This window comes from Ochlerotatus camptorhynchus, unplaced genomic scaffold (genome assembly GCF_037179485.1).
Source record: "Ochlerotatus camptorhynchus isolate MF236.1 unplaced genomic scaffold, CSIRO-AGI_Acam_v1.1 ptg000202l, whole genome shotgun sequence".
Taxonomy (NCBI): Eukaryota; Metazoa; Arthropoda; class Insecta; order Diptera; family Culicidae; genus Ochlerotatus; species Ochlerotatus camptorhynchus.
In genome coordinates this window covers 792,501-818,331 of record NW_027040692.1, presented here as the reverse complement: position 1 = coordinate 818,331, position 25,831 = coordinate 792,501, and the positions used below count along the sequence as shown (strand labels likewise).

The 25,831-nt window shown below is 39.5% G+C and overlaps 1 protein-coding gene across 1 annotated transcript in view; it reads left to right on the top strand.

Annotated features, from left to right (window-relative positions):
• Positions 1–5,808: 5,808 nt before the first annotated feature.
• Oatp26F (Organic anion transporting polypeptide 26F) overlaps positions 5,809–25,831 on the top strand; it is an 89,533-nt gene continuing 69,510 nt past the window's right edge. The window contains exon 1 of the mRNA XM_065223916.1: positions 5,809–7,365. Within this exon, the coding sequence (XP_065079988.1) occupies positions 7,005–7,365 (361 nt within the window). The 5' untranslated portion in view covers positions 5,809–7,004. The remainder of the gene's footprint in view (positions 7,366–25,831) is intronic.

Genomic DNA, 25,831 nt, shown 5'->3' with positions numbered 1-25,831 from the left:
GTCGATTTTCGAGAAGGTGTTTGTCAAAATTGATTCCTTGTTGATCAGAAATAAGTGCATGTTAATTTAAAAGTATTTGATCCGTCAAATTTAAGTCAAAATTCACCAAATGGAACACAACCTCAAAGTAAATTAGGACAGTTTATACACTGTCCATAAAAACACAACTGTCTAATATGAATAGGAAATCATACAGAGATGGTACAGTGATGCTTTTATGGGCAGTACACCAAGTAGACGGTTTTTGAAAGATTTTACGAACCCATCCTCCTGCCCGGTCATAATTCTCTACATAATTTCACTTCATGCATATTTTATAACCCAAGGGCGTAGCCAGGTTTCAAGCTAGGGAGAGGCGAAAAAAAAATCTGGAAAATTTGGCCGAATGCCATATCACCGAAAGCCTTTGTGTTGCTGTGTTCAGGGGGGCAGTTGCCCCCTCCTGCACCCTTCTGGAAACGCCTATGGTTCAACGGTGGAGCCCCGCTAATTTGAACGACACTTCATGCATATTAACCAGGTTCATTTTTTATTTGCACTTCTACTTAGCAACCCTATCAGCATCAGAAATGCATGTTTCTGGCAGCATGATTTGCTGTTTTGTTTGATTCTGCGTTCCGTTTCACAACATTCCATTTCGTTTTCCTCCTTTCCATATGCTGCATGACGTTGGAGCAATTTTTAGTTTGCACGGGCATTTAGTACATTTATGAATTTATTTTTTGATCATCAACAGGTTTAATGTATCCCCAATGATGTTTTGATTAGTCAAACCAGCATAGTGCTTACACGGTAAGAAAAAAGTACCCAACTTTTACCTTTTTTGGCTAGTTTGTCTCCTTTTCTCCTTCTAATGTTGTCAAAAACGGAGGAGCAAAACCACCCAACAGGGGGGGGGGGGGTAAAGTGTGGGAACCCAACGTTAAGTATAATCATATTTACCTACTGTTGAGTACAACTAACTTACTTTTGATTAAAAAGCCAGTGGAAAATTCCATTCGTACACAAGTAAATGAAAATTACTTTGACCCGCTTCACCTACTTTTGGGTTCCTGCACTATAGTGCCGAGATGAGTGAAAATAACTTAATTTTGAGGACTTTTTCTAACCGTGTACATTCTTCAGTGCACAAGGTGTAAATATTTACATCATTTGACACATCTCAAGTAATCATAGCATTTCAAGCTGAACATTGCATTAGGTCCTAAGTAACATTGATCGATTCTCTTCGTTGGCTTTCTCTTTAGTTAATAACTTGAGCACATAACCGTTTCTTGTTGTGTTTGTCGTATGAGCACCGACAAACCGACATGAATGACTTTACAAATTATCATGACATTTCTGATCAAAGCACAAAACTGACATCTGCCGCCGTGTTCGCGAAAAATGTGTATCCTAGCCACGAACACGCGTACAAACTGTATGAGTTGGTTCGTGTCTAATCTATTGCAGTCAAGAGACCTACTGTGTAAAGATTACCTGAATTTTGTCAATATCCGTAACTATTTACACTCTGTTCACCGACAAATTTAGCCTGTTGATGTTCACAAACAAAAAAAGTAGAAGGGTCTGTGCCTAGGGGCACGAACGGAAGCTTGACGTAGGACCGCTAGTGGACGGAACAAATGTGAACATTTAGTTCTTTTAATTGATGAATTATCAATTATCTTAACTCTTTCCGTTTTTTTTATTTGTAAGCGTATCAAATTTGTAGTATTTATTTCAAAGAGAAAGTTCATGAAGAGAATCCAAGGGACTGTCAACTTGAGTATTTTCGATTCATCTACCCGACTTTAAAAGGTGTATTTTGAATTTTGTTATTTATGAATTTTTAAGTTTTGTGCATTTTGGTATTAAAGTGTATTCAATTCACCCCTCACAGGATTTCCTTCCGAATTATATGAATGGGGCGGGGCGGAAAGTATCGTTTGTGCAGAATATGTAAAAAAGGAGGGACTTCGAGAGATTGAAGTCGTGAGAACTAATTTTCTCACAAATTTGATTTTATTGGCTTTCTGGGGACTGAATATACACCCAAAGCGAATTATTCCCACTTCTCTCAAATTCTATATGGATTTTTAACACTTCCTACCAGCGTGTTCTGGAAAATGGTCGGACGATGATTAATCTCACCAATACATTCGGGTCTACAATTCCACACCTTCTATAGAGACCAGGTTGAGCCTTGATAGCTAGCTGCTTGCGGGAACTGATGACCTTAACACATGTCCAAATAATACTCTTAACAAATTTACGGTGGTCCTGAAAAGGACCGTTTTGTAGTGATGGTTGAGTAATTCTGAGCGGGGTGTTCAACACGGATAAGGCTCTCGAGCTGTATGTCGTTTGGAGCGAGGGTGACACGCTTGGCATAGATGACCGACCGCTTGCAGGCAGCCTTTCGTTGTTACTGCAGAACAACTTTCAACGCCACACGCCAAAAGCACTGCTACTGCTGCTACTAATTTCGACGACCGAACACCACCACACAGTATGGCGATGAGTGTGCAAAATATTACGCAATTCCATCCGGCGAATGGCGAATGCCACTTCGACTTGTTTCGTCTAATTACTACTCTCTGACGACTTTGCTGGGGAAGCAGCATATGCATATTGGTGGATTTGTTAGTTAATTCGACGCTTTTGGACAATGCTGAACATTTACCAGTTTTTCAATAGTTTCTTGTTAAAAATCAACATTCAGAAGCATTGTTATCGATGCGTAGCCATATTTTTGATCGATTGGTGATAAAATTATTGAAATTGGACCAGGGACAGCTGAGTTATTAACGTTCAAAATCTTTCTCAATTTGTTACATGTTCCATTTTTGGTTTTCACAAAGTGTACCCCCATATAGAAATCAAAGACGTAGTCCTACGTCAAAATAAATAAATCAAGTAGATGAGCCGTCTTTCCCCAACTTAATCTACTCAGGGCGACAGTACCACATCCAGAAATGTTTATCCAATCATTTCTGATTATATTGAACTGCATACACATCCAGCAATTTTTTGGGCTACATTGGAACAATGTCAATTTTGGTACACTGGAACTATTTTAAATAAGTACGATAACATTAGCAAAAATTACCATCTTAGCGCCCCTTGGTGAGATTTTGTATGGGAGCGAGCTTTCATCGAATACATTTAGTGTCAACGATCAAAAGTTTAAAACTTGATTTAAAAATCGAGATAGCGGCGCCGGTGGTGTAGTGGTAAACGTGATTACCTCTCACCCCAGCAGGTCTGGGTTCAATCCCAGTCGGCGCCGCCGGGACGTTCTGAGGCATAACATCTCTGATCACGCCTTCCTTCGGAAGGGAAGTAAAGCCGTTGGTCCCCGGTTCATGAGTTGTTGGGTTGATAGGTAGGGTCCAGGTGTGGGAGCTGCCTCCTTGGCGTCGGTAGCATTGGTGCTCAGCTCGGAAAACAAGATCGACGGAAAACAAACCAAAGGAAAAAAAATAAAAATCGAGATGAATGTCTACGGAATTGATAAAAATATCGTTGTACTCAGAAAGCAAAGCTCTATCAGATGATGTATAAAAATTGGTGTATTTTTCGAAATTAAATAACCCAATTGACGGCCTATGGCGTGTTTTTGAGCATATTGATTTAATATTGGGAATTAACTGCTTAGAACTTCCATGAATGTATTTTAATAACATTTTTCGAATTCATTTAGATAAATGGGGCCAGATATTACAGTAGACGGAATACGTCGCGATTATTCTTAAAATGATAGACGAACAAAAAAAAAGTTTATTATAATTTTATAACTCGATGGTCCTTTCAATATCCAGTTATGGACAGTTGACTGTAGTTACTTTAATACTCTTGAGACATTCGTGACTTGTCAGGGATGAGATTTGAACTCGTGGCATTGGCGTGAGAGGTATGGATGTTAACCAGTACGCCAATAGGTTAAATGGTGGGTTCAACAATACCTTTAACTATTATCGACAGGGGAGGAAGTACCATCTAAAGTGATTCTTTTGTGTTTAGTTTTTTGCCAAACAATGCTTTGAAACAAGAAGTATTCACATCCAAATAGTGCTCATGGACTTCATTTAACACACACCCTAACGATAACATGTAGAGGTATTGCCAAAGGTGTCATTTACCCTAGAGCAGATCCACGCCAAATGAGGAAGTTGTAGGGAGGGTACCGGAGACGAACCAGCCCAGGGCTGAAAGTCTCCTTAATAAAGATATAAAAAAAAAAGTTGTAGGGACAAATAGTCTTTCAAGAAGAAATACTCACGGTATTTTTTTCTAATAACTAATTAAAATAATAATAAAAAAATGATAAAAAATGTACTTTTTTAACATATTTGATTTGAAAATAAAAGTTTATGAACAATGCAATCTTCGGAAGTATTGAAAACCTTTCAAACTAGACAAGTTTGTGATCCTGATCACTAATAGAACATCCATTCTGACCGCATTTCTCCTTTCGTTCGATGCTCAGAGTAGTAACGATTATTCACACGACTCACCGTTGACTGCACGATTCCGAGTTGTTTTCCGATGTCCCGATGAGAGAGTTGAAGATTTTCCAGGTGCTTGCGCAAAATCAATTCGCGACGTTGCTTTTCGGGTGACGCAATTTTTTACGACTTTCAAAAAACTGACAGCGATAAAAATACAGTGTAAACAATACACTCTAAACTACTTCTACCCAATTTTTTTAGAGAAAATACCCAATGGATAATTTTCTACAGTGTTTTTTTTTCCGTGATGCACTTTGATGTGGGACACCCTTCATCCGACACAATCGCTTAGGCTACGGTCAGTAAATGTAGTTTGTATGCGTAAATAAAAGTGTAATTAACTAATCAGTGCGTTTAGTTCCCGGGAAAAATTTAGTTAGTGTTGGATACATACTGCAACAATTGAAAGTGGACGATCCTTGCATGCTGGATGCATGCCCCAATGTTGGTTTGGCTGCCTGATTATTTTTAATAACGTAATTTTTACATACCACCGTCCCCCACAGACATTAATCCTGGCTGCATCACTGCTGAACCTGTCTAAATTGACTAGACTGAAAAAAAAATGATGAAATTTTTCCAATAATATAATTCATTATGTTTATCTGAAATTTCTCATAACATTCATATCATTACATGAGTTCTATGTGATAAATCACTATAATTTAATTGGACACAAGGTTCATGTGATTTTGTGCGAGTCCCAATTATGAGATCAAATGAAAGTTATTCTTATGTGTGAAATTCTAATGGGTATTTTACATTGAAAATGTGATTTATTTTTTGAGTGTATGCTATCTGAGATTAACGATTAACTCATTGAAATAATCACAAATGATTGTAAATATCCTCAACAAAGAAAACTTAATCGGATCTGATGGAAGGCAACAAATGACCAAAAGCATATTCCACCGTTTGACTTTATTGATCAGTTGCTTACTTGATGACCATTTTAAAACTTCTTCCTAACTTTACAAAATATTTGCTCAATCAAGCAATTGTAAACAAATAATGTGAAAGTCACGAACGAGGCTGTTTCAGCGATACTGATTTTTTTTTTCAAATAATAATATTAAATGGCTTTTTGAAAGGCTTTTTTTTCGAAATTCGAGTCCAATCCAAACCCAAAGATAAAGCCGTTCCCCCGAGAGCCCTTCCCAGCTCCGCCTACGCTTCTCTGGTAAAACTTCTTGAATGAAACTGAATCTCACACCGCGTGTACAACCACTCTGCTCAGCTGGTAACAGGGAGCACCGCGCACGAGGAAAGACAGACGAACGCGGCCACTAGGCTCACAGGCAGATTCCACTCTGCCAGGCCAAAATAGAGGTACAACCATCCCGGCGCGTAATATTTCCGATTAGTTTCCGTTTGGAATCGCACGCGGTAACATCTCACGCGCGTAGTCTTGCCGTTGGTAGCTGTTCTGGCGGATCACTGACTGGGTGGTTAATTGCGGGTGCGATACACACAGGTGGTTAATAATTCCTTCCACCAGCGAGTGAGACGGGCGCGGATGGTTGGAAGTCAAGTGTCGCATTTATCACGTTGATCTTTCGAGAGAGAGAGAAAGAGATACCGCGCGATACGTTTGAGTTGATATCATTTGTTCATCGTTCAAAGGAAGCTGAAACGAGTGTGGGATGTTCTTGCTCTAATCAGTGAAGTCTTTTGTACGGCGATCTCCGCGTGCTTTGTGATCATCATCATCGTGCTGTGATTAGCAACGGTCGTCGTCTGAGTGGATTCGAAAAGACCAATTCAGACGAGTATTTAGCTTCATATACTGTCCTGCCATTCACAGAAAAAAAAAGTTTCCTTTAATTGAACGGAAGTTGAGTTATGCCGGATTGAAGAATAACAAACTCTCCGACTGCACAGATCATCCCGGGAATACCACCATCGATTCGTTGCCTATGTACCGCTCTCGGCATCAGCCACAACGAAAGGGGGCCGGACCGAAGTGATTCCTATTATTATTCAAAGTGCACAAAATCTATGCTGAGGTGTTTTCATTGTATCATGATTACGGCGGACTTTGCATAATTTTGCGTAAACTTTACAGCATTGAATCACTCGGACTGCACTTGTTCCGAGGCAGGTGAGGGCCGGTGAGTGTGTGTATTGCAAAAAGTGATAATTTAAATGAGACACACCAGCGACAGGCAAGGTGATTTATAAGCTGAAGTCAGCACTGCTTGGCCATTATCGGAGGATTAACGAACAACCTCTCCGCTTCTGGAAGGATACCCACAATGTGCGCGAGTGCGGGTGCAGAATTATGAAGTTTTGCAGAGTCGTGGTGTGCAATTGGTGGTCGGAGTGACGTGCTGAAAGGAGACTGTTGGTAACGTCTTTGGGACGAGTCGAAATTTTCGAAACCGTGTATAGCTACCGTGACGATTGGTTTTGACTGGAACACGTATTTGGGGGGTATCCAATAGGTCGACCAGAATACTAATTAACCGCTAAGTGTTTTAATTTTAAACTGCGTCAACAACGACGAGCATAATGTCGTCAACCAGCTTGGATGGCATCATCGGCGGTGAAAACCATGAGCGGGACAGTTCATCGCTAGAAACGACACCGACCACGACCACGGTTACGGTGGCCTTGACAGAGTCCACGTCCTCCAAGACCGGTAGTAACAGTATGGATGGGAGTAGTTTTACTACGAATAAAGAGTTGAGTGCATTGTCGGCTGAAGTAGAAGATGGAATTGGCAAGGCGAAAGGCGCCGTTGGGGCCGAGGAACAACAACATTTGGAGAGCTTTCATTGTGGATGGTTCGAAGTGCGACCCCGGTGGATTCAGTCGTTTATGACCCCCAAGTGGGCATTGTTTTGGCTCTGTTGGGCGGGGGCAGTGCAAGGTGAGTAGAATTTGTTTTCAACCTCAGTACTCGAAGTTCTTAATTTTCCAATTTTCGTGTGATAAAATTTATCATTTCACCAGGGAATTCAGACACAGGAAGCTAAAGATAAAACACTTGCGACAACTACCACGATAATCTCTCTCTCTCTACAATAAAGCTTGATCGGAACGGTATAAGGAAAACGATAAATTGTTTACAAGACTGTGTTGCAACAAACACGGTTGAGGACATAGCTTGACCGGAACGGTGAAATGACATAACATAAAATCCCCATTTACTTACGTGTATAGCGTGTATATCCGTGAAGCAGGTTGCAAACAATTTTGTTTTGTCGTTTCCTGCTACCGTTTGGATCAAGAGGCAGTGTCTTCTGCAAACATGTTGCTTGTATTTTTAATTTTTTTATTTTTTATTTTAATCACTCGAACTCGTGACTTCGATGTGAGAGGTATGCTTGTTAACTAGTACGCCTGGGCAAGCTGTAACTAGTTCATCCTTACACTACAGTTTGACAAAATGTAAAACAAAAAAGTTAGAATAATAAAATTGATGTTTTAGATGTAAATGTAATAAAAAGCAGAAAAAATAGCTAATAGCATGGTCAAATGAAGAGTAAAGGTCCAAACGAAATGTGGACGGAAGCAGAACAGAAAACGGAAGGTTTAACAGTTGTCACAAATGACATCAAGAAGCCTAACCGATGTCGATTTGGTTTGAAATAGTTTTCAATCCGACAAGTAGGCTTAAGGCTGGCGCACAATGCATAAGTTTCCTTATGTTTCCTTTCCTGTATGTATTAGAAAACTTATCCATTATGCGCCGGCCTTTACTCCGCTGCCGCTGTCATTGCGCTTGGGCCTTAAACATATGGTGTTTCATCAAAGTTGCTTGAAATATTTTTTACTTCATCTTTCCTGAAAAATAAAACAAACTCAGGGCTGGTAGTGAGTCACTTTTTAGTGACTTGGTCACTTTTTTTGAAGCAAGTCACTAAAAAATCTGCTTTTAGTAGGCTAAGTTACTTTTTTTGTAATCAGTCACTGTTTTAAACTTTTTTTAACATGAATTTATCTCAAAAGTGACCATTTTTCTTGCGGAGTGTAGGATAGGCCTACATTTTGTTCTAATTTTTGAACAATTTGAAGTTGACGACCTTGTATAGAGTTTTTATTTTTATTTAATCGTCGTTCTCTATCTACAGGGTGTCCACTCATTTGATTAAATAAACCTCAGGAATTTCCAGGTTTTTCCTTAACATTTGCAGATAATTTTTAGGTTTATAATGAAAAAGTTATTAATGAAATGCGTAAAACAACAACAACAACAACAATTAACACAAACGTTTTAAGACATTACAATCAGTTTTAAAGAAACAGCTTACAACTTTACTTCATTTCACAAAGTCTAAGATCAAAACATTTTTAATGTCTTAAATTTTAGTACTTGAGAAAATTGTGGAAACTTTTAATAAGTTCTATTTATCTCAGAAAAGCTAGATCTAGAAATCTTTCGGGAATTCCATGGATCTTAAGAGGAAGTCCCCGAAACTTTAGCTCAGACTATTGGATTGGTTTAAAAATCTTTGAGTATTAGTTTAGACAAATTCAGGATTGTTCCATGATGTGCTGAAATGAAATCGAGAACCCTTAAGATGTTTCGAGACATTCAGTACAGAGACCTTCAGAAAATTTATTAAAACTTCAGAAATATTTCAGGAACTTCGCAGAAATCCAAAAAAATCATGGAAAGTTTAAAGGTGTTCACGAGAATTTCATTTATTTTAAAGCAGAACCGAGATTTTCATTAGAATTTAGGGCTTAAGGGAAGCTCCGAGAACACCAAGACAGATAATAGAATTAAAGGGCAGTTACAAACATTTCAAGGAGATTGCAGAAACCTTAAAGAAATTTCAATAAAATTTCCGGGAATTTCCAGAAGCTTTGGTTTGTTCAGAGAAAATTTCTGGAACACAATAAAAATTATATGAACATCCGGAAAATGTGAGAGTATTTCAAAGGTGTTACTATATATATATCACTTAAGGAAATGTGCAATGATTAACAAGCAGTTCCTTGTAATTATAGGATGATCCGAGAATTCTTTGATTGATCAGACAAATTTAGAAGATACAGAGAATTATAAATGTATATCAGAAAATTTACCGGAACATATGATTAATTTAGAGAAAATAAGGTAAGCAAGAAAAACTTCAGGGCTGGACTTTCCAGGGAAAATGAGTGATTTAAGGCAAAGCTCCGTGAGCGTTTATAAACTTATGGAAAATTGTAGAACTTAAAGGCAATTCAATCAATTCCAGTAAAATAGTGGGGAATTTAAAAAATACTAAGTTATTCAGGACACTATAGTGAATTTTAAGGAAATTGAGCAATATTTTGGATAGTTTTAAAAACATCAGGAAACTCTAGACTGATGAAGAATTTATGAATAAGTTTCGGCATTTTGAACATCAGACAACTCTTAAGAACTTCAGTCAAAATCGTAGAACTATGTATCTTTTTTAACTAGTTCGTTTAATTGGAAGGCTTGGTGTTAGCTTTACGGAGCAGATAGTTCATTATTTCTGTTTTTAACAAAATTCACTTAATTCTATATCTAATTGTTTAAACATTTTTAGAACAGTTCAATTTAATTCAGGGAAGTACAACAAGCTTCATGAGAACTGCAAACACTTAAGAAAAGTTTAGAAGAAAAGATCTCGCTAATAAAGCTCTAAAAAAAACTTCTAGAAAAGAAAACAGATATCCTCAGAGCAGAGATATTCCAGAGCAGCAAAACTACATAAATTAAAAAAAAAAAGAGAAATTCAGTGAATTTATAAAATTTTAGAGGAGATTCATGATCGTTAGGAAAATTGTGGAGACTCTAGAAAGTCCGAACAAGTTTAGAGAAGTTTAAAACATATATGAGAAGTATTGCGAGCATCAGACTAGTTTCTCAAACTACAAAAAAACTTCAAGGCAGTTTCATTAACTTTAGGAATATTTTGGGAACTTTCAACCATATTCAACGGAGATTTTCCATGAAAATACGTTTGAAGTTCTCCTAATCTTACGCTCGTATTCTTCCGAAACTCTCATGGAATTCTTTCAGAAATTCACTTGGAACGCTTCTCTGAATTCTCTTAAAAAATATCACAAGAATATACTTAAAATATTTTTCGCAATTCCATTGCAATATTTCTCAAAATGTCGTTGAAACTATCGTCCGAATTCTATTTCAGTAAGAAAACTTATGGAAAGATTCTCAGCTTTTTCATTGAATTCATTTCAGATTTACATTTTAATCTCACTCCTTTCCTTGGAATTCTACTCACATTGATAGTCTCCTAGGAATTAATTTTCATTTCTCCTCACACGTTCCTTAGATTTCTTCCCTTAATTTGTTTGGCAATCTCTCCTGGAATTATTTTCCGAATTTATTTGAAGATTTTCTGGAGTTATTATCAGATTTAATTGTAATCCTCCTTTAGCATTCCCTTCACCACTTAAGTATTCACAAAAAAAAAAAAATACAAGGACTTCGGCTTCGATTTTGTTGTCTTTCACAAACTTCATATAATTGCTTTGTGAGAGCAAATTCTGAGACAGCTAGGAGCCCAGTATCAGGCGCGTAGGCAACAGGGGTTTGACATATAGCTGAATACACGTACTCAACATCAAAACAACAAAACATATCATGGTACCGCTGACAACGTTGCAGATGTTCGGTACGCAGCAAACTTAAGCGATATGACAGCCATATCCATCCCCTGGTAGGCAACATGTTATAAGGCATAACAAAGCAAAATAAATTATTTGAGCCCAGGACCTGCTGCCTACTGTCAAACGCTGCTGTTGGTATAGGCCTTGTCACCAGGGTTGCCAAAACTACAGATTGATCTATATATCTACAGATATTCCAGAGGCCTAAAACCAAGCATCTGTATTCACAGATCACAGATTTTTGGGTTTTAAACAGATTACAGAGATTTTTTTTTTAATTATGATCTATCATTCCAAATATAAATCTTAAGTTGTTAAATAACAGATATTATCGATTTAGGTTAGCGACTGAAAGTCAATTTTTTATTTGTTATATGCGACAGTTAGAAGATACTGAGAGGTTAGCACATATCATCGGCAAGAGACGTGCGTGTGAGAAAATTTGCGAAAAAATCTAAGGGCACCAGTGGGATTCGAACCCACAATTCCCATTCAATACACGGGTGCATTGCCAATTATACAACGGTGGACCTATGGTCTACGGATGTATTTGGCTAATGACATATAAGTTTCGAATGCGTTTCCCTCCCTTAGTCTTTTTGCGCAAGCGTTCTCAATACATTAGGTTATCAAAATTCGGATGCGATTTTCTCGATATGGTCATTTTACAATTACACCCTTTTCAAATGTTAGTCTAAAAATGTGGGCTATCTAAACTCGCAGAAGGCATCAGCCTTCTCTCAGGGTTATCCAAGTTGTTCGAAAGCACAGTTTACAGCCGGCTTCTAACATCTGCCGAAGAAAACAACATCTTACTCGAGGAGCAGTTTGGTTTTCGAAAAGGTCGATCGACCGTCCACCAACTGACCCGAGTAACAAACATTCTTAGACGGAACAAGGCTGTTTAAAAAACATCTGCCATGGCATTGTTAGATGTTGAAAAAGCGTTTGACAATGTCTGGCATGATGGCCTGGTGTACAAGTTGCATCCTCATGAAAATCATACAAAATTATCTATCGGATCCAGGTCTCTCTGAATGGCATCACATTGGATGCCTTTAACATCGGTGCAGGTGTGCCCCAAGGAAGTATCCTTGGGCCCATCCTGTTCAATCTATTCACCTTCGATAATCCGGCTCTCCCTGATGGTGGATCGTTGTCTCTGTTCACAGACGACACATCCATCGTCTACAAGGGTAGGGTCACCGGAGCTCAGACTACCAAACTCCAGAGAGGCTACTACTGGGCATTTCAACAGCTGGAAGATCCGTATAAACGTGGTGAAGATCCAGGTCATAATTTTCACACTCAAAATCTCCACGACATGTTCCGTCTGAGAATAACAATATCTGCCTAAACGGCTCAAGGGTGGAGTGGTCCAAAGAGATCGTCGCTGTACCCGCTTATCAATAGGAGATCTACCCTATCCCTGAAAAATAAGCTTGCTGTCTGCAAGCAAATAATCCTTCCCGTCAAAGAGTACGGGTTGCCAATCTCTGAGAGTTGCGTACATTCTCATCACCTCAAACTACAAAGGATCCCGAACAAGATCCTGAGGATGATCCTCAACAGTCCACCGCGTACAAGAAATTCTGAGGTCCACCGCCTGGCTGGTCTTTAGACCTTGGCGTTACGGAGAACTGCTACCATCAAAAGGTTCAGAGATTGATGCATGCGATCCGATCAACAGATCATTAGGGTCCTGGCACGTTAGGCTAGGCAACTAGGTTAAGTAGGTAGAATATAACATTTTCTAATCAAAATCAACAAATATGTTTTCCTTAAAAGTAAAATGTAAACTATTACAACTAAAATCAAACAGTAACTTGTTATAGACATTATCACCAAGGATGAAGAGCTTTCGGGCTAAATCAATTGAAATGTACAATAATTGTAAACCACAAGACAATAAGTAAATAAACATTGTTTTCTTTATTTTAGGGAATTTTATTGGCTAGTTCTTCACTTTGCAGGAAAAATATCAGAGGTATAAGGCCTACCCAACTAACAATTTTAGCTGCAGACTAGCTTATACAGCCGAAAATTGCCTTATGCAGCTATTTTTTGTCTGTATAAGCTGATCTGCAACTAAAATTGTTTGTTGGGTACCTTGGTAAAAAACACAGCTGCAATTTACAGAGCTTTGGATGGACGACATTTAAAATTTGGGAAACACAAGAACAATTGGGTTCTTTAAGGGTATTGAGGTAAATATATATTCGCAATCTGCATTAAAAATGGAACCCGAACCCAAAATTTTATCAATTTGGGTACACTGGAACTATTTTAAATAAGTACGATTACATTTGTAAAAATCACCTTATTAGCGTCCCTCGGTGTCACTTTGTATGGGAGCGAGCTGTCAGTTTGTTAGTTTAGTGTCAAAAAGTGAAGTTGATATTTTGCTTTCATTCTTAATTTAAAAATCGAGATGAAAGTGTGTGGGTTTGAAAAAAATATCGCTGTGCTCAGAAAACGAAGCTCTTTCGGATGATGTATAAAAAACAATACATTTTTCAAAATTAAAGAAGCCAATTGAGTTAACTTATTGACTAATCCGAATAAGGCAGAGCTCCACCGTGGAAGGTGGTGCTCTCGTCTGGTAGTGATGCCGGAAGGAAGGAATCAAACATTGAAAAACAATCCAGCGTCCTTAAGGAAGGAGATCAGGGTAGCCAGGATCGAAGGTTCGTCGCCCAGTATGTCGCCGATATTCCCCGAAAGGCCGTAGTGTTGCCGCACGAGCTCGTACTTTGGACACACGCAGAGGATTTGCTCGACGGTGGCTGGAATATTACAGACGACGCAGGTCTTGCGGAAAACTCCTCCGCCGAAATCGTGTGAGAGCCGGGTGTGACCTGTGCGAAGCCTGGAGATGACTCGTTGCTCCTTCAGGTTTCCAAGGTCCTTCCATGGACGCGTGCTCTCCTTGATTTTCCTTAGAAGCGGTCCTTGGTTTGCCAACCATTCTTCTTGCCACCTAGCTTGCATGGAACTTCATCGGTGTACCTGCACCAGAAGGTCCCGCCCCGGCCAGTCTGTCAGCGTCGGAGTTGCCAGTGATGCCACAGTGCTCCGGAACCCAAGCGAATACTGTGTTGGGTGGGGCATGTCTGATGATCCCCTGAATCCACGGATGAGTGGGCATGTTGGACCGGAGAGCAGAAATTACGCTGTGTGAATAAGTGGTGTGATTGCTGTTTCGAAAATCGCCGCTGCCTCTGCAGAAAAAAAAAAACAAAACATTGTGACGGTAGGCTCAAGCTCGTTGGCGAGATCTTTCCCGCAATGCCTATCCCAACTCCGTTGTGTGATTTGGACCCGTCCGTTAAACGGTGCGTATGCCTGGGGTACCCGGAGTTTAGAATCTCTGCGACGGAATGTCTGAGCGCCGCCGAGTTGTCTCCTGCCCTAAACTGGTCCTTAATTCGGCTTTCGATGTTTAACGGTCTCGGTTGCCAACTTTTTCCTCTTGGCTATTGGTGGGAGGTTGGTATTGGCTGCTGTACGGAGGATTCTGTTCCCTTCCTCGAGGAGATAGATCCATTCGTTACCCGATGTTTTTGCCAAGTAGGCAGCCGCTTTGATGACGACTGCGGTGTCGATTTGAAACCGGAAAGGAAGTACCCCGACTTCAGCGCAGGCTGTGTCGGCCGGCGTCGAGGGCAGGAGACCTGAAACTACCCGGATGTAGCCGTTGTAAACCGGTGCATGGACTTGCAACAGTTTGTCCTTGGCCATTGCGGTCAGCTCTAGACCGTAGAGTAGACGACTGTCAATTACTGCCTTGGCTACATGCAGCCGGATAGCTCGGTTGTTGGTGTGGTGCGGCATGGAGATTGTTTTGATAAGGTTTATGCAGGCCTTGTAACTGCCCTTAACGCTCTGGAAGTGTTGCGTGAAGGTTAAGTGTCGATCAACTAGAACGCCCAAGATGCGCATCGTTTTTTTTTTTTTCAGGGTGATCGGTTGATCCCCGATCTTGATAGAAGCGCCGCCGACTCGGTGACCGGAAGCGCAGACGTGACAGCGGATACTCTTTGCTGCTAAAAGTTGGAACCCGGCTGAGGTAGCCCATTTGGCAACTGCCGATACAGCTGCTGGTACTTGGATGTGGGTCCTTGCGGTGGTGCGACCGGTGGATATAATAAGCACGTCATCCGCGTAGACGAGAATGTGGATGTTGAGTGGCAAACGAGTAAAGATCCGGTTCATCGCTATTAGGAAAATCGTCACCGCGATAACCGAGCCTTGCGGCACCCCTGTTTCCTCCGGGAAAGAAGAAGACTTGGTGTTCCCTACGGTGACTTTAAACGATCGTGTTGCCAGAAAGCCTCGGAAAGGATATTTCCCTTGAATCCCCAGGTGATGAGCTGAAGTACTAACGGCGTCCATGTTCTGTTGAAGGCCTTGGAGATATCCAAGGAGACGATCTCCACGTGGTGGCCCTTTTCATGCCTACTTGGCCTTTGGGATCGGGATCACCAAACTTTCTCGCCAAGCGGCTGGAATGTCACCAGTACGCCACACCTCGTTGTAAATGTCCAATAATTTATCCTTTCCGCCGATAGGAAGATTTTTTAAAAGGGGATAACCTATTTCGTCTGGGCCGGCTGAGTTCTTCTTCTTCTTCTTCGCATTTCAAGCTTATTGCATATCGCATATTAGCTTATTGCGTGCTCTCAACTTAGTGTTCTAGATGCACTTCCACAGTTATTAATTGAGAGCTTTCGATGCCTGTACCATTTTTGCATTAGTATAATTGTGTGGCAAGTCCAATCATACTTCTATGCCCAGGGAAGTCGAGAAATTTTCCAACCCGAAAAATTCCTAGACCGGACCGGGAATCGAACCCAGCCACCTCCAGCATGGTCTTGCTTTGTAGCTGCGCCTTTACTGACTGAGCTAAAGGAGGCCCCTGTATTGCAATGCAAACTGCAGCTCCTCGAAGGAAAAGTCTTGGTTAATTGGAGAGTTGATGCGATCTTTTGGAATTTGAAAGTTGGCGATATCGGCAGTAAATGGTCTTGTTTTTTTCGGAGAAAGGTGGGCTCATATTGGTTGATAGCGGAAAGCTTGGCAAAATAGGTGCCGAGCTCCTCAGCTATGGCATCAGGGTCGGTGATGTTTGTTCCGCCAGTCTCGATTGAGAGCGGTGTGGTGTGCCTTTTACCGCTAAGGGAATTAACTTTTCCCCACAGGTACGCGGACGACTGGGAAGCAATTATACTCTCCAGGAATTCGGTCCAACTATTTCGTCTGGCATCCCGGATGGACTGTAAGTAAACAAACATTTTAGTAGTAGTTAGGCATTCTTGTGATGAACGTTGAAGGCGACGGACGAGCAGTAGCAGCAGTAGCAGCAGTGGAAGCATAGCAGCCGATGTTCGTGTAGCCGTGACCGAGGCTGGAAACCTCGGTCCGGTCACGACAGTCAGGTTCAAAAATCGAGAAGTCATTGAAATTGGCTAAATCGACCGTGTGCAGTGTTCTCAAACGTTTCCGTCAGTGGCCTACTATTGATCAGAAGGATCATAGCAGGCGTCGTACTGGAACTAAGGATCGGAAGCTGCATTTAAAGGTGTTGAGAACAGTTAGAGCAAACCCAGGGCTGTCGGATTATGATATCGCCAAGAAATTCAATGCCAGCCAAAGCACCGTCAGAAGGATTCGTCAGCGAAAAGGATTTCGATCTTTTCGGGCCAGTAAGCAACCAAACAGGACACTGAAGCAGAATCTAGTGGCAGATTCGTTTTTGCCGATAAATTTTTCAAGAAAGCTTATGATCTGGCAAGGTATTTGCAGCTGCGGACATACAAACCAGGTTTTCGTGACAGACAAGACTATGGATTCCAAAATGTACAAGCAGGAGTGCCTGACAAAACGTATTCTTCCGTACATTAAGAAGGCTCACAGTGGACCTGTAAAGTTTTGGCCTGATTTGGCAAGCTGCCACTACAGCGAAGAAGTTCTACAGTGGTACCGACAACGTTGTAGATTTCTTCGAAAAGGACATCAATCCACCCAACTGCCCTCAATTCCGCCCAATTGAGAAATATTGGGCAATTGTCAAACAGAAGTTGAAGAAGTGTGGAAAGGTGACTCGGGATCAGTGCTGATAAAAATCCTTTCTTCTACACTCAATTTAGCTGAAAATGAAGAAAACCTTAACAGATAGACCAACTACCTGCATGAATTTGAATTTTGATATAAACAAATTCCCTTGATCTAGGCAACCTCTGAGTATCAAAAATAACATTTGTTTTTCTTCATTCGTGGCTGGATTCTCATTATCGCCTCTGTTGTTGTAAATATTGATATTCGTCTTCATCTTGGTCGGGATGATATTGAGGATCAAATGCAAAATGATTATTTTCATTTTAAACAAATATAGCGCTGAAGAACGTGGTTTTTAGACATAAGTCGACGGCAAATTATTGCCTCAAGCTGAACTGATGATAATATCGATGATTTAGGCAGTGTGGTCGACAATATTCAAAATAATCATTTTGCCCAAAATGTCGTTGGTTATTTTGCTTTTGAGGATCACTTCTGATTTTGACAATTTTGGGTTTGATAATCGAGCACTGGTGAATATCAACAAACGCGTATTCGTTGATGTATAATAAACTCATTTGTTCATTTCGCTCGTTTCGTAACTACGAAGATGTTCAAAACAAACGCAATTCATCGACACTGGGTTGAAGCGATACTCCTTGCATGTGATGGTAAATGATAAAAACAGACACTGCTCGGGATGCGACAGAGATGAAGAGATGGTGGAACAAAACGGCCGCTAATGGCTTAGGCACCAACTATTTATTCCATTTAAATACGGTTTCTGGACCATAGCACTGGTCTCTCGATCTCTAGAATGCCGCATTGACCTGAGTGTTAAGACAATTATGCTTTTAAATAATCAACGGACGGTTATAATTTGTATTTTTTTTTTCCTAGCATAGTAGAAAAGCAGAATTTTATTCCTTGCTTACTAGGACAAATTCATAGTGAGTTTTACATAAACTCACTACAATTTGCATGTTCGACATTCCTCATTGTCAGCTATGTACCACAGTGTAAAATACATCGCAATGATTGAGACAATCACATCCAGGTTCGTCCACTCATCAGACATCAAAACCACCTTAAGTGATCATCGAGTTGATCCAATTGGGCTCATCAGCCGAACAGAAACAATCTGATCCGCGGCATCCTTGTTGTGACATCAATCTGTCACAATCGTCATCGTCGTCGGTCGTGATAAGTGCGCTGCTATCGGGCTCACTCAATCTTCAGCAACACACACCGTCAATTGGTGACTGGAACCGACAGAGATGACACTCAATCTTACTTACCGGCCGCCAGCAACAGTCACATCATTAGTTATGATTTTGAGCTCATTAAATTTGTCATTTTAAATGTAAAACAACTATCAATAATGCGGGGATGGTGGTAATTCGTTCACACTACCGCTCTGGAGTGGAGTGTCCGTTGGAGATCGGTCTCGTTACTGAAAGTGGTTGGAATGTAGGTAATAAATAATCGGATCAATTGAGAGGGGAATTAGTTGACACACAAGGGCTATTTATTTGTTGCATTGTACTACTGTCTGTAAGCATGATTTCTAAATGCAAACATGGGTTTAAATGGCAAAATTTTTTGGTTTTGTCATAATTAGTGTAAATTTTGTTATCATAAATAAATGAAGAAGTTTATCAACTAAAGTTAGGATGACAGTCGCTAAACCATCACGGGATTGCATTATAATTAGATCTATTCCCACAGTCCATCATTCATCCATTATCTCGAAGTGATTGACTTTAAAAATGACCTCACGTATTCTCGCGTTCACATCCACACTGCACTTCCATTGCACATCGATTCGTCATTAAAGTTCAACCACAGACAAACAGACATAACATATGGAATCTGTTGAGTACACTATCATGGGTAGCACGCTCGACAAATGGTGGTAATTTTTAATCGTCAACCGTCAAGGTAGATGGCTATGAGTGCCTCAGGTTGCTAAGCTAATTCGTTGAAAAGCATGCGACAATTACCTCTGTTTGTCTGTGGTTGAACCATATGGTAAACAAAGTTATCAAGTCATATTTAACTGATTATCGCGCTGCAATGCATGTTGCTCTGTGTGTCTGTTGATGATCTCCGCACTGCCCTTCCTTTTTCGATTGCACTCTTGCGCTCTGTTTGGTTTCGATTTCGAAAATGTGCCTACCATTGACCACATGGAAATTGTTCAATAGAGGGATACAGTGATACATCAGGAAGAGGGGTCCCCATCGGGACCGATAATTAATGAGTGGGTGGCGTGAAATTGAATTTTAAAGCCCCGGAAGTTATTCCCACATTAAATCATATAATCAGCCGTTTGATTTATTGAACCATTTATTATTGCATTAAACCTGTTTTTTTTGTTGGTGTTCAGTAGCTCTACCAATGCCTCACTCCTTTAGTGGTGGACGCAATTCAGCTGTTTCATTTTAATGTTCGACGGTGGTCACTTGTTGAGTGGGTTCCCGGGACGATCGGTCATAAAAATTATGTTCCGAGGGAGGAGACACTTGAATCGGCTGGCCACGCCGAGAGTGGGATGAGGCTTTTATTATGATATAAAACAATCAAGCATCTGTAATCGACGGATAACGGGACTGCAAATCTGTGCTGGGGACCACAGGTCCTGAGCGTGGTGGATTGTATTGTAGTTGTTCATAATGATCTAATTGAGATTTATGTGATTTTAACCAAATTACACGTTGTGTGTCATTCCTCCACCGGGATGAATAAAACCGATATACATTATCTGCTTGTCGCGTGTCGCGAGATGTTTGTCGTTTTCGAGATGAACAGCACTTGATGGTATAGTTCGGTAGCATATGCTCTCTAAGTAATGGGTATGTTTTATGAATTGCTGTGACGCATTGTCGGAATTCTCTAGCATTCCGGTTATACGATGCAGAGGATTACCACAAATTGATGTTAATTTACAAAATTATCTAATGCTACTTCGTAAAATACATTTTATATTCAATACAGGACTTTCCAATAAGATTCCATCAAAGCAACTCTGTATTTGTTCCAAATTAAAAAAAAAATACATTTCATTTTTACCTAGATGCTCCAGTAACTACAGTAACTTACCAGCCTTAATTGTTATGATATATATCTAAGTGTGTTTACATTGTTCCTGTCTAGGCAATTCAGTATTTTAAACAGGTTTTTTTAAACCTCCATGTGAGTATAACAATTTACATCTTAAAACTTAAAACAAAATCAAAATCTTATCTAAGTATAAAGGGAATTAATCGTTGCAATTGAGGATTGCAAAGATTTTTGGCTGATATTATTAATTATTTTGTTGGACATTTGTGCTAAAGTCTCAACATTCGAAATTCTATGTACCTCGGTAGTACTGTACCAGGGAGGCAACTTCAAAATCATTTTCAGAACTTGTTCTGAATCCTTTGAAGTGCTTTTTTCCTGGTAGTGCAACAACTAGACCATATTGGCACAGCGTAAAGCATGGCCGGTCTAAAAACTTGTTTAAATATTAGAAGTTTATTCGTCAGGAAAAGTTTGGATTTCCTGTTTATAAGAGGATACAAACATTTTATATATTTATTACAATGCCCTTGAATGTCCTCAATGTGATCTTTAAACGTTAATTTTTGGTCAAGTACTAATCCAAGATATTTCACTTGCTCTGACCAGGAAATTGGAACTCCGTTCATAGTGATTATGTTACTACTACTAGGTTTAAAAAGGCAGCTCTAGGCTTATGTGTAAATATTATAATTTGAGTTTTGGAAGCGTTGAAAGAAATCTTCAATTTTTGTAAATAAGAAGAGAAAATATCTAAACTTTTCTGCAGTCTGCTGTAAATAACTCCTTTAGCGGAAATGCCTGTGTCTTCAGCGAACAAAGATTTGTGGCAACCCTGAGGCAAATCAGGGAGGTCCGAAGTGAAAATGTTATACAATATAGTCCCAAGAATGCTACCCAAAGAAACTCCTGCTCTAACAGGTAGTCGTTCAGATTTGGAATTTTGATAATTTACCTGCAGAGTTCTGCCAGTTAAATAATGTTATACTAATTTCATAATATAGAGTGGAAAATTAAACTTTTTCCAATTTAACAATCAAACCTTCATGGCAAACACTGCCGAATGCTTTTTCTATGTCTAGAAGAACAACTCCAGTTGAGCAGCCTTCAGATTTGTTTGAACGAATTAAATTGGTAACTCTTAAGAGTTGATGAGTAGTTGAATGCCCATGGTGAAATCCAAACTGCTCATCTGCAAAAATTGAGTTTGTATTGATGTGAAGCATCATTCTATTCGAAATTATCTTTTCAAAAAGTGTACTTATTGAAGAAAGCAAACTTATTGGACGGTAGCTAGAAGCTTCAGCTGGATTTTTATCCGGCTTCAAAATTGGTACAACTTTTGCATTTTTCCATTTATCAGGAAAGTATGCCAAATGGAAACATCTGTTAAATAATTTTACCAAGAAAGACAAGGTACTCTCTGGGAGTTTTTTGATGAGGATATAGAAAATTCCATCATCACCTGGAGCTTTCATATTTTGAAACTTTTTAGTTATAGATCTTGCTTCGTTCAAATCAGTCCCCCAGGAATCATCAAAAATATTTTCCCGATAGAAAATATTCAGATAATCCCGAGCAACCTGATTCTCAATAGGCCTAGTAAGACCCAAACTGAAATTATAGGGACTCTCAAATTGCTTAGCAAGTTTTTGAGCTTTTTACGAATTTAGATCAAAAATTTTACCACCTTCTTTAAGCGCTGGAATAGGTTTTTGAGGTTTTTTTCAAAAATTTTGTGAGTTTCCACAAGGGTTTGGAGCTTGGGTCTAATTTAGAAACATTATGTTCAAAAGTTTTGTTCCTCAGGGCAGAGAATCGCTTTTTAATTTGTTTTTGCAAATCCCGCCAGATAACTTTCATGGCAGGATCGTGTGTTTTTTGATATTGTCTCCTACGGACATTTTTAAGACGGATCAAGAGCTGAAGATCGTCGTTTATTATAATTGAATCAAATTTAACCACGAAGAGCTACTGATTCCGATCAATAGCGGTGTGGCTTTTTCCTCCTTCTATGGATGTGCATGTGGGCTGCGCTCGCTGCTTGCAGGTAGCCACTCACCACGCGGTGATTGAATAAACACCGTTTGGTGAGACCGGATGGAATTCAACTTTGAAACCTGTGTTAGGGAAATCGCTTTTCGCAGGCAATCAGTGATAATTTTAATTATCATAGCAACAATTGCACAGCCGTGCAATTTTCAATAGTGACTTTTTGAAAATAATAAAGTCTTCAATTTTTAAAATGCGTAGAAATGTATCTGATCGATTGGTGATATTTTTTTTTATTGTTCCAGGGGCAGCTGAGTTATTAACGTTCAAAATCTTTCATAATTTTGTTACATGTTCCATTTTCGGTTTTCACAAAGTGTTCTCCCATATAGAAATCACAGACGTAGACCTACGTCAATAGCATATTTTTTAACATAATTAGAAAATAGCTTTCTTATAAACAAGTAAATTTTCCGTGAAAGTTCTAAAAAATCTGAAAAACTAAGGATTTTTTTATTTTATTTTGAAAATTGAGTAGACACGGTGCATAAGAACTAGCTCCCTGACTTCAATGCCATTAAATAAATTTACAAGAGAAGATGACGAAGGCATAAGCAGAGGTTAGAACAGTTAGATTAACTTTATTATTGAAATTATGTCTACGACTCTAATATCTTAAGAAGACATTTGCATACTTAAACATCATGGCTAATTGTTTTGAAATTGTTTGATTGATTTTTTTTTACTTCACTCTTCGGTATGCTGATGGGGATCCGTCTCCTTAACCCGATCGAATCAAGTTCGATCGTGGAAGAGAATCGGAATCATCGTCGGTCTATTCCTCAGCTGATTTGAATGCGGTTCCATTATAGTCATCGTAGGACCATAGACGCCTCTTCGCCGAACACACGTTGTTAATGATCCGTCGAACCGGCGTCAAGGATATAGCGGTACGTCTTCTCGTGCAGGAGCTTAGAAGTGAATGCCTTCCGGTTCGAATCAGACGCGATCTTCGAAGTGCGCTGAAGGTGATCCTTCTCCTTGACTCGTTCGAATCAGATTCGATCATCGAGGTGCTCTGCATCGGAGTCATCGTCGGTACATTCCGGGCGAGAATGTAGCGGGAAAATCCGTCGGCTCTGTGAATAGAGGGTCATAAACACAAATTCAGAATCAAGTCAATGGAAGGAAGTAGTATATGTTTAGGAAGTTTTACCTACACTGATTAGGAGCAACCTCTTCGGTGTGCTGATGGAGATCCGTCTCCTTAGCCCCATCGAATCAAGTTTGATCGTGGGAGAGCATTGGAGTCATCGTCGGTCTATTCCTCAGCTGGTTCGCATTCAGTTCCATCGTCGTCATCGTAGGACCATTGACGCACTTGTGATGCCTCTTCGCCGAACACATGGTCTATTCTGGGCGAAGATATAGGAGGTATAGAAGTGAATATACTGATCAGGAGCTGCTTGAAATGCAGTGTTGGCACTGTCACAGAATACCACTAATCAAATCCGGTTCAATCATGATGGGGCATCGGAGTTTATGTCTGCCATGATGTGCGGAAGCGACTTTCTCTCTAACGAGCGCCTAGGATGGAGGATATAGAAGTTACTTACATTTGATTTTACTGATTATTGATATCTTACCGAATAGTTTGTGCCTTTCTTGATTTTGCTGTGTTTTAAATTTGCATTCTCAGTGGGACTAGTCTATATCCAAATGAAGTAAGTACCAATACCTGTAACCTTAGTAATCTAAATATTTCTTTTTAATTTGTTTTAATTGTTTTGTTGCGGTTGGTGATTGTCGGTTGGTTCACTCTTTGATGATATTTTTTTCAATAGTTTCAATGACTTCTTTCTTCGCACACTACGCACATATCGCTTGCGTAAAGCTGACAACGTCTTTCAATGTGCAACTTACATTTGGCGCACTGTACGGATTCTTCATCATTCCTGATTATCAAGTGCCCACAAATCATGCATATTTTTTGAATGCTGCATTGTTTCGCAACATTCATAAAAAAATATATCCCGCATATTTTTTTCGTTTACTGGGTCCGTATATGATAACACTCCTGACTTGAGTTTCCCCGCAAAAGTCAGAAGAAATACTCCGCAGCTATGATCGTCGTTTTGTTGTGTGCAGGGAATATCATAAGCCTGCCACTCTTCTGTATCGCCAAATCTACCAGTTTTCAAAAGCGCTACTACATCCAGTAGTCGGTTAACAAACTGTTTCGTTGTTTTGAATGATGCTCTGCGCAGTGAATGGAGAACGGTCAATTTTTTGCCATTTATATCCAATGATATAAGGTAATAATGCCGACCATCGCATAGAGGCATTATCAAAATTGATGCACATGGTTTGTCAGTGTACTCACGTAGCTTTCTAGCAATTCCAATCTTTCCAGAGTCCAATCGTTACATTCACTTTCGAAAAATATTGGTGAGTACTCTGAATAAATCAATTTACTTATATTTGACTCAGTATTCCCATCCAGCAAGTATTCGTAGAATTTTTTTTAAATTTCCTTGAAGAACACCTCTTTGAAGTAAAAATAAATCAATCAGACAATTTCAAAACAATTAGCCATGATGTTTAGGTCTGCAAATGTCTTCTTAAGATTTACTTAATACTCTGAATAAATCACTTTACTTATATTTGACTCAGTATTCCCATCCAGCAAGTATTTGTAGAAAACTTTTCAAATTTCTTTGAACAGCTCCTCTTGTTAATGTTTAAATGTCTTGTTTAGATATTCTAGAATATTCTAGGTGTAGAACTGGAATGGTTTGTCACTGGTTTTCCCACCATACATGGATAAATTATAATATGTATATATTATGTAGTATCATTAATGGTTGTAAATTTTGATTTAAAAGTTAATTTAGCACAATTGCTCCATTTACGCCGTGAAGTATGCAACAGTTGATTTATGATGAATTCTGGATGGTATGGTACTGGATGGCTTCCTGTACTACAAATTAGTACATGCTGGATGGTATGGTACTGGATAACGTCAGTGACATCGACATCGATAAAGAAACAGTAATGATCGGCCTTCCACAAATGACACGTCAAATTGTCTCCCGTCATTTTTACCTGCAATACATACTATGAAGTTCAGTTTCTTTTGCCTTTTTCTCTAAATCACAAACTAGTTTTCCCTAAGTGATTGACCTTTAAACATGGACATTTCAAAATAGTGTGCACTTTCCCCACCTGAAAATTTTAAAAGTAGAGGTGTGACATGGGAAGACCTTTACTACCGATAGTTTATGTATTGTCAGCTATGGCCATGGCACTCTCCAGCCCTATCCTATTCCATCCTATTTACGCCTAAGTGTAGTTGAAGTGTATATGGAAATTACTTAAAAAAACCAAACTTATATGAATTGCTAACAAGAGCCCTAACCTAGTGATTCCTTTAATGATTCATTCCAAATTAAAATATGATTTATGTTCAAGCATATAAAAATCCGAGTTGCTAAAAGTACAGTCATTTTTTTTTTCAAAAGAGTTCTAACTTGCCGAGAAAAATCAGGTTTACTCTTTAGCTTCGAACGTGGATTATAAATGGCATGAACGTGACTTTGCACCAAACAGCATTCTCCACGACACGAGTT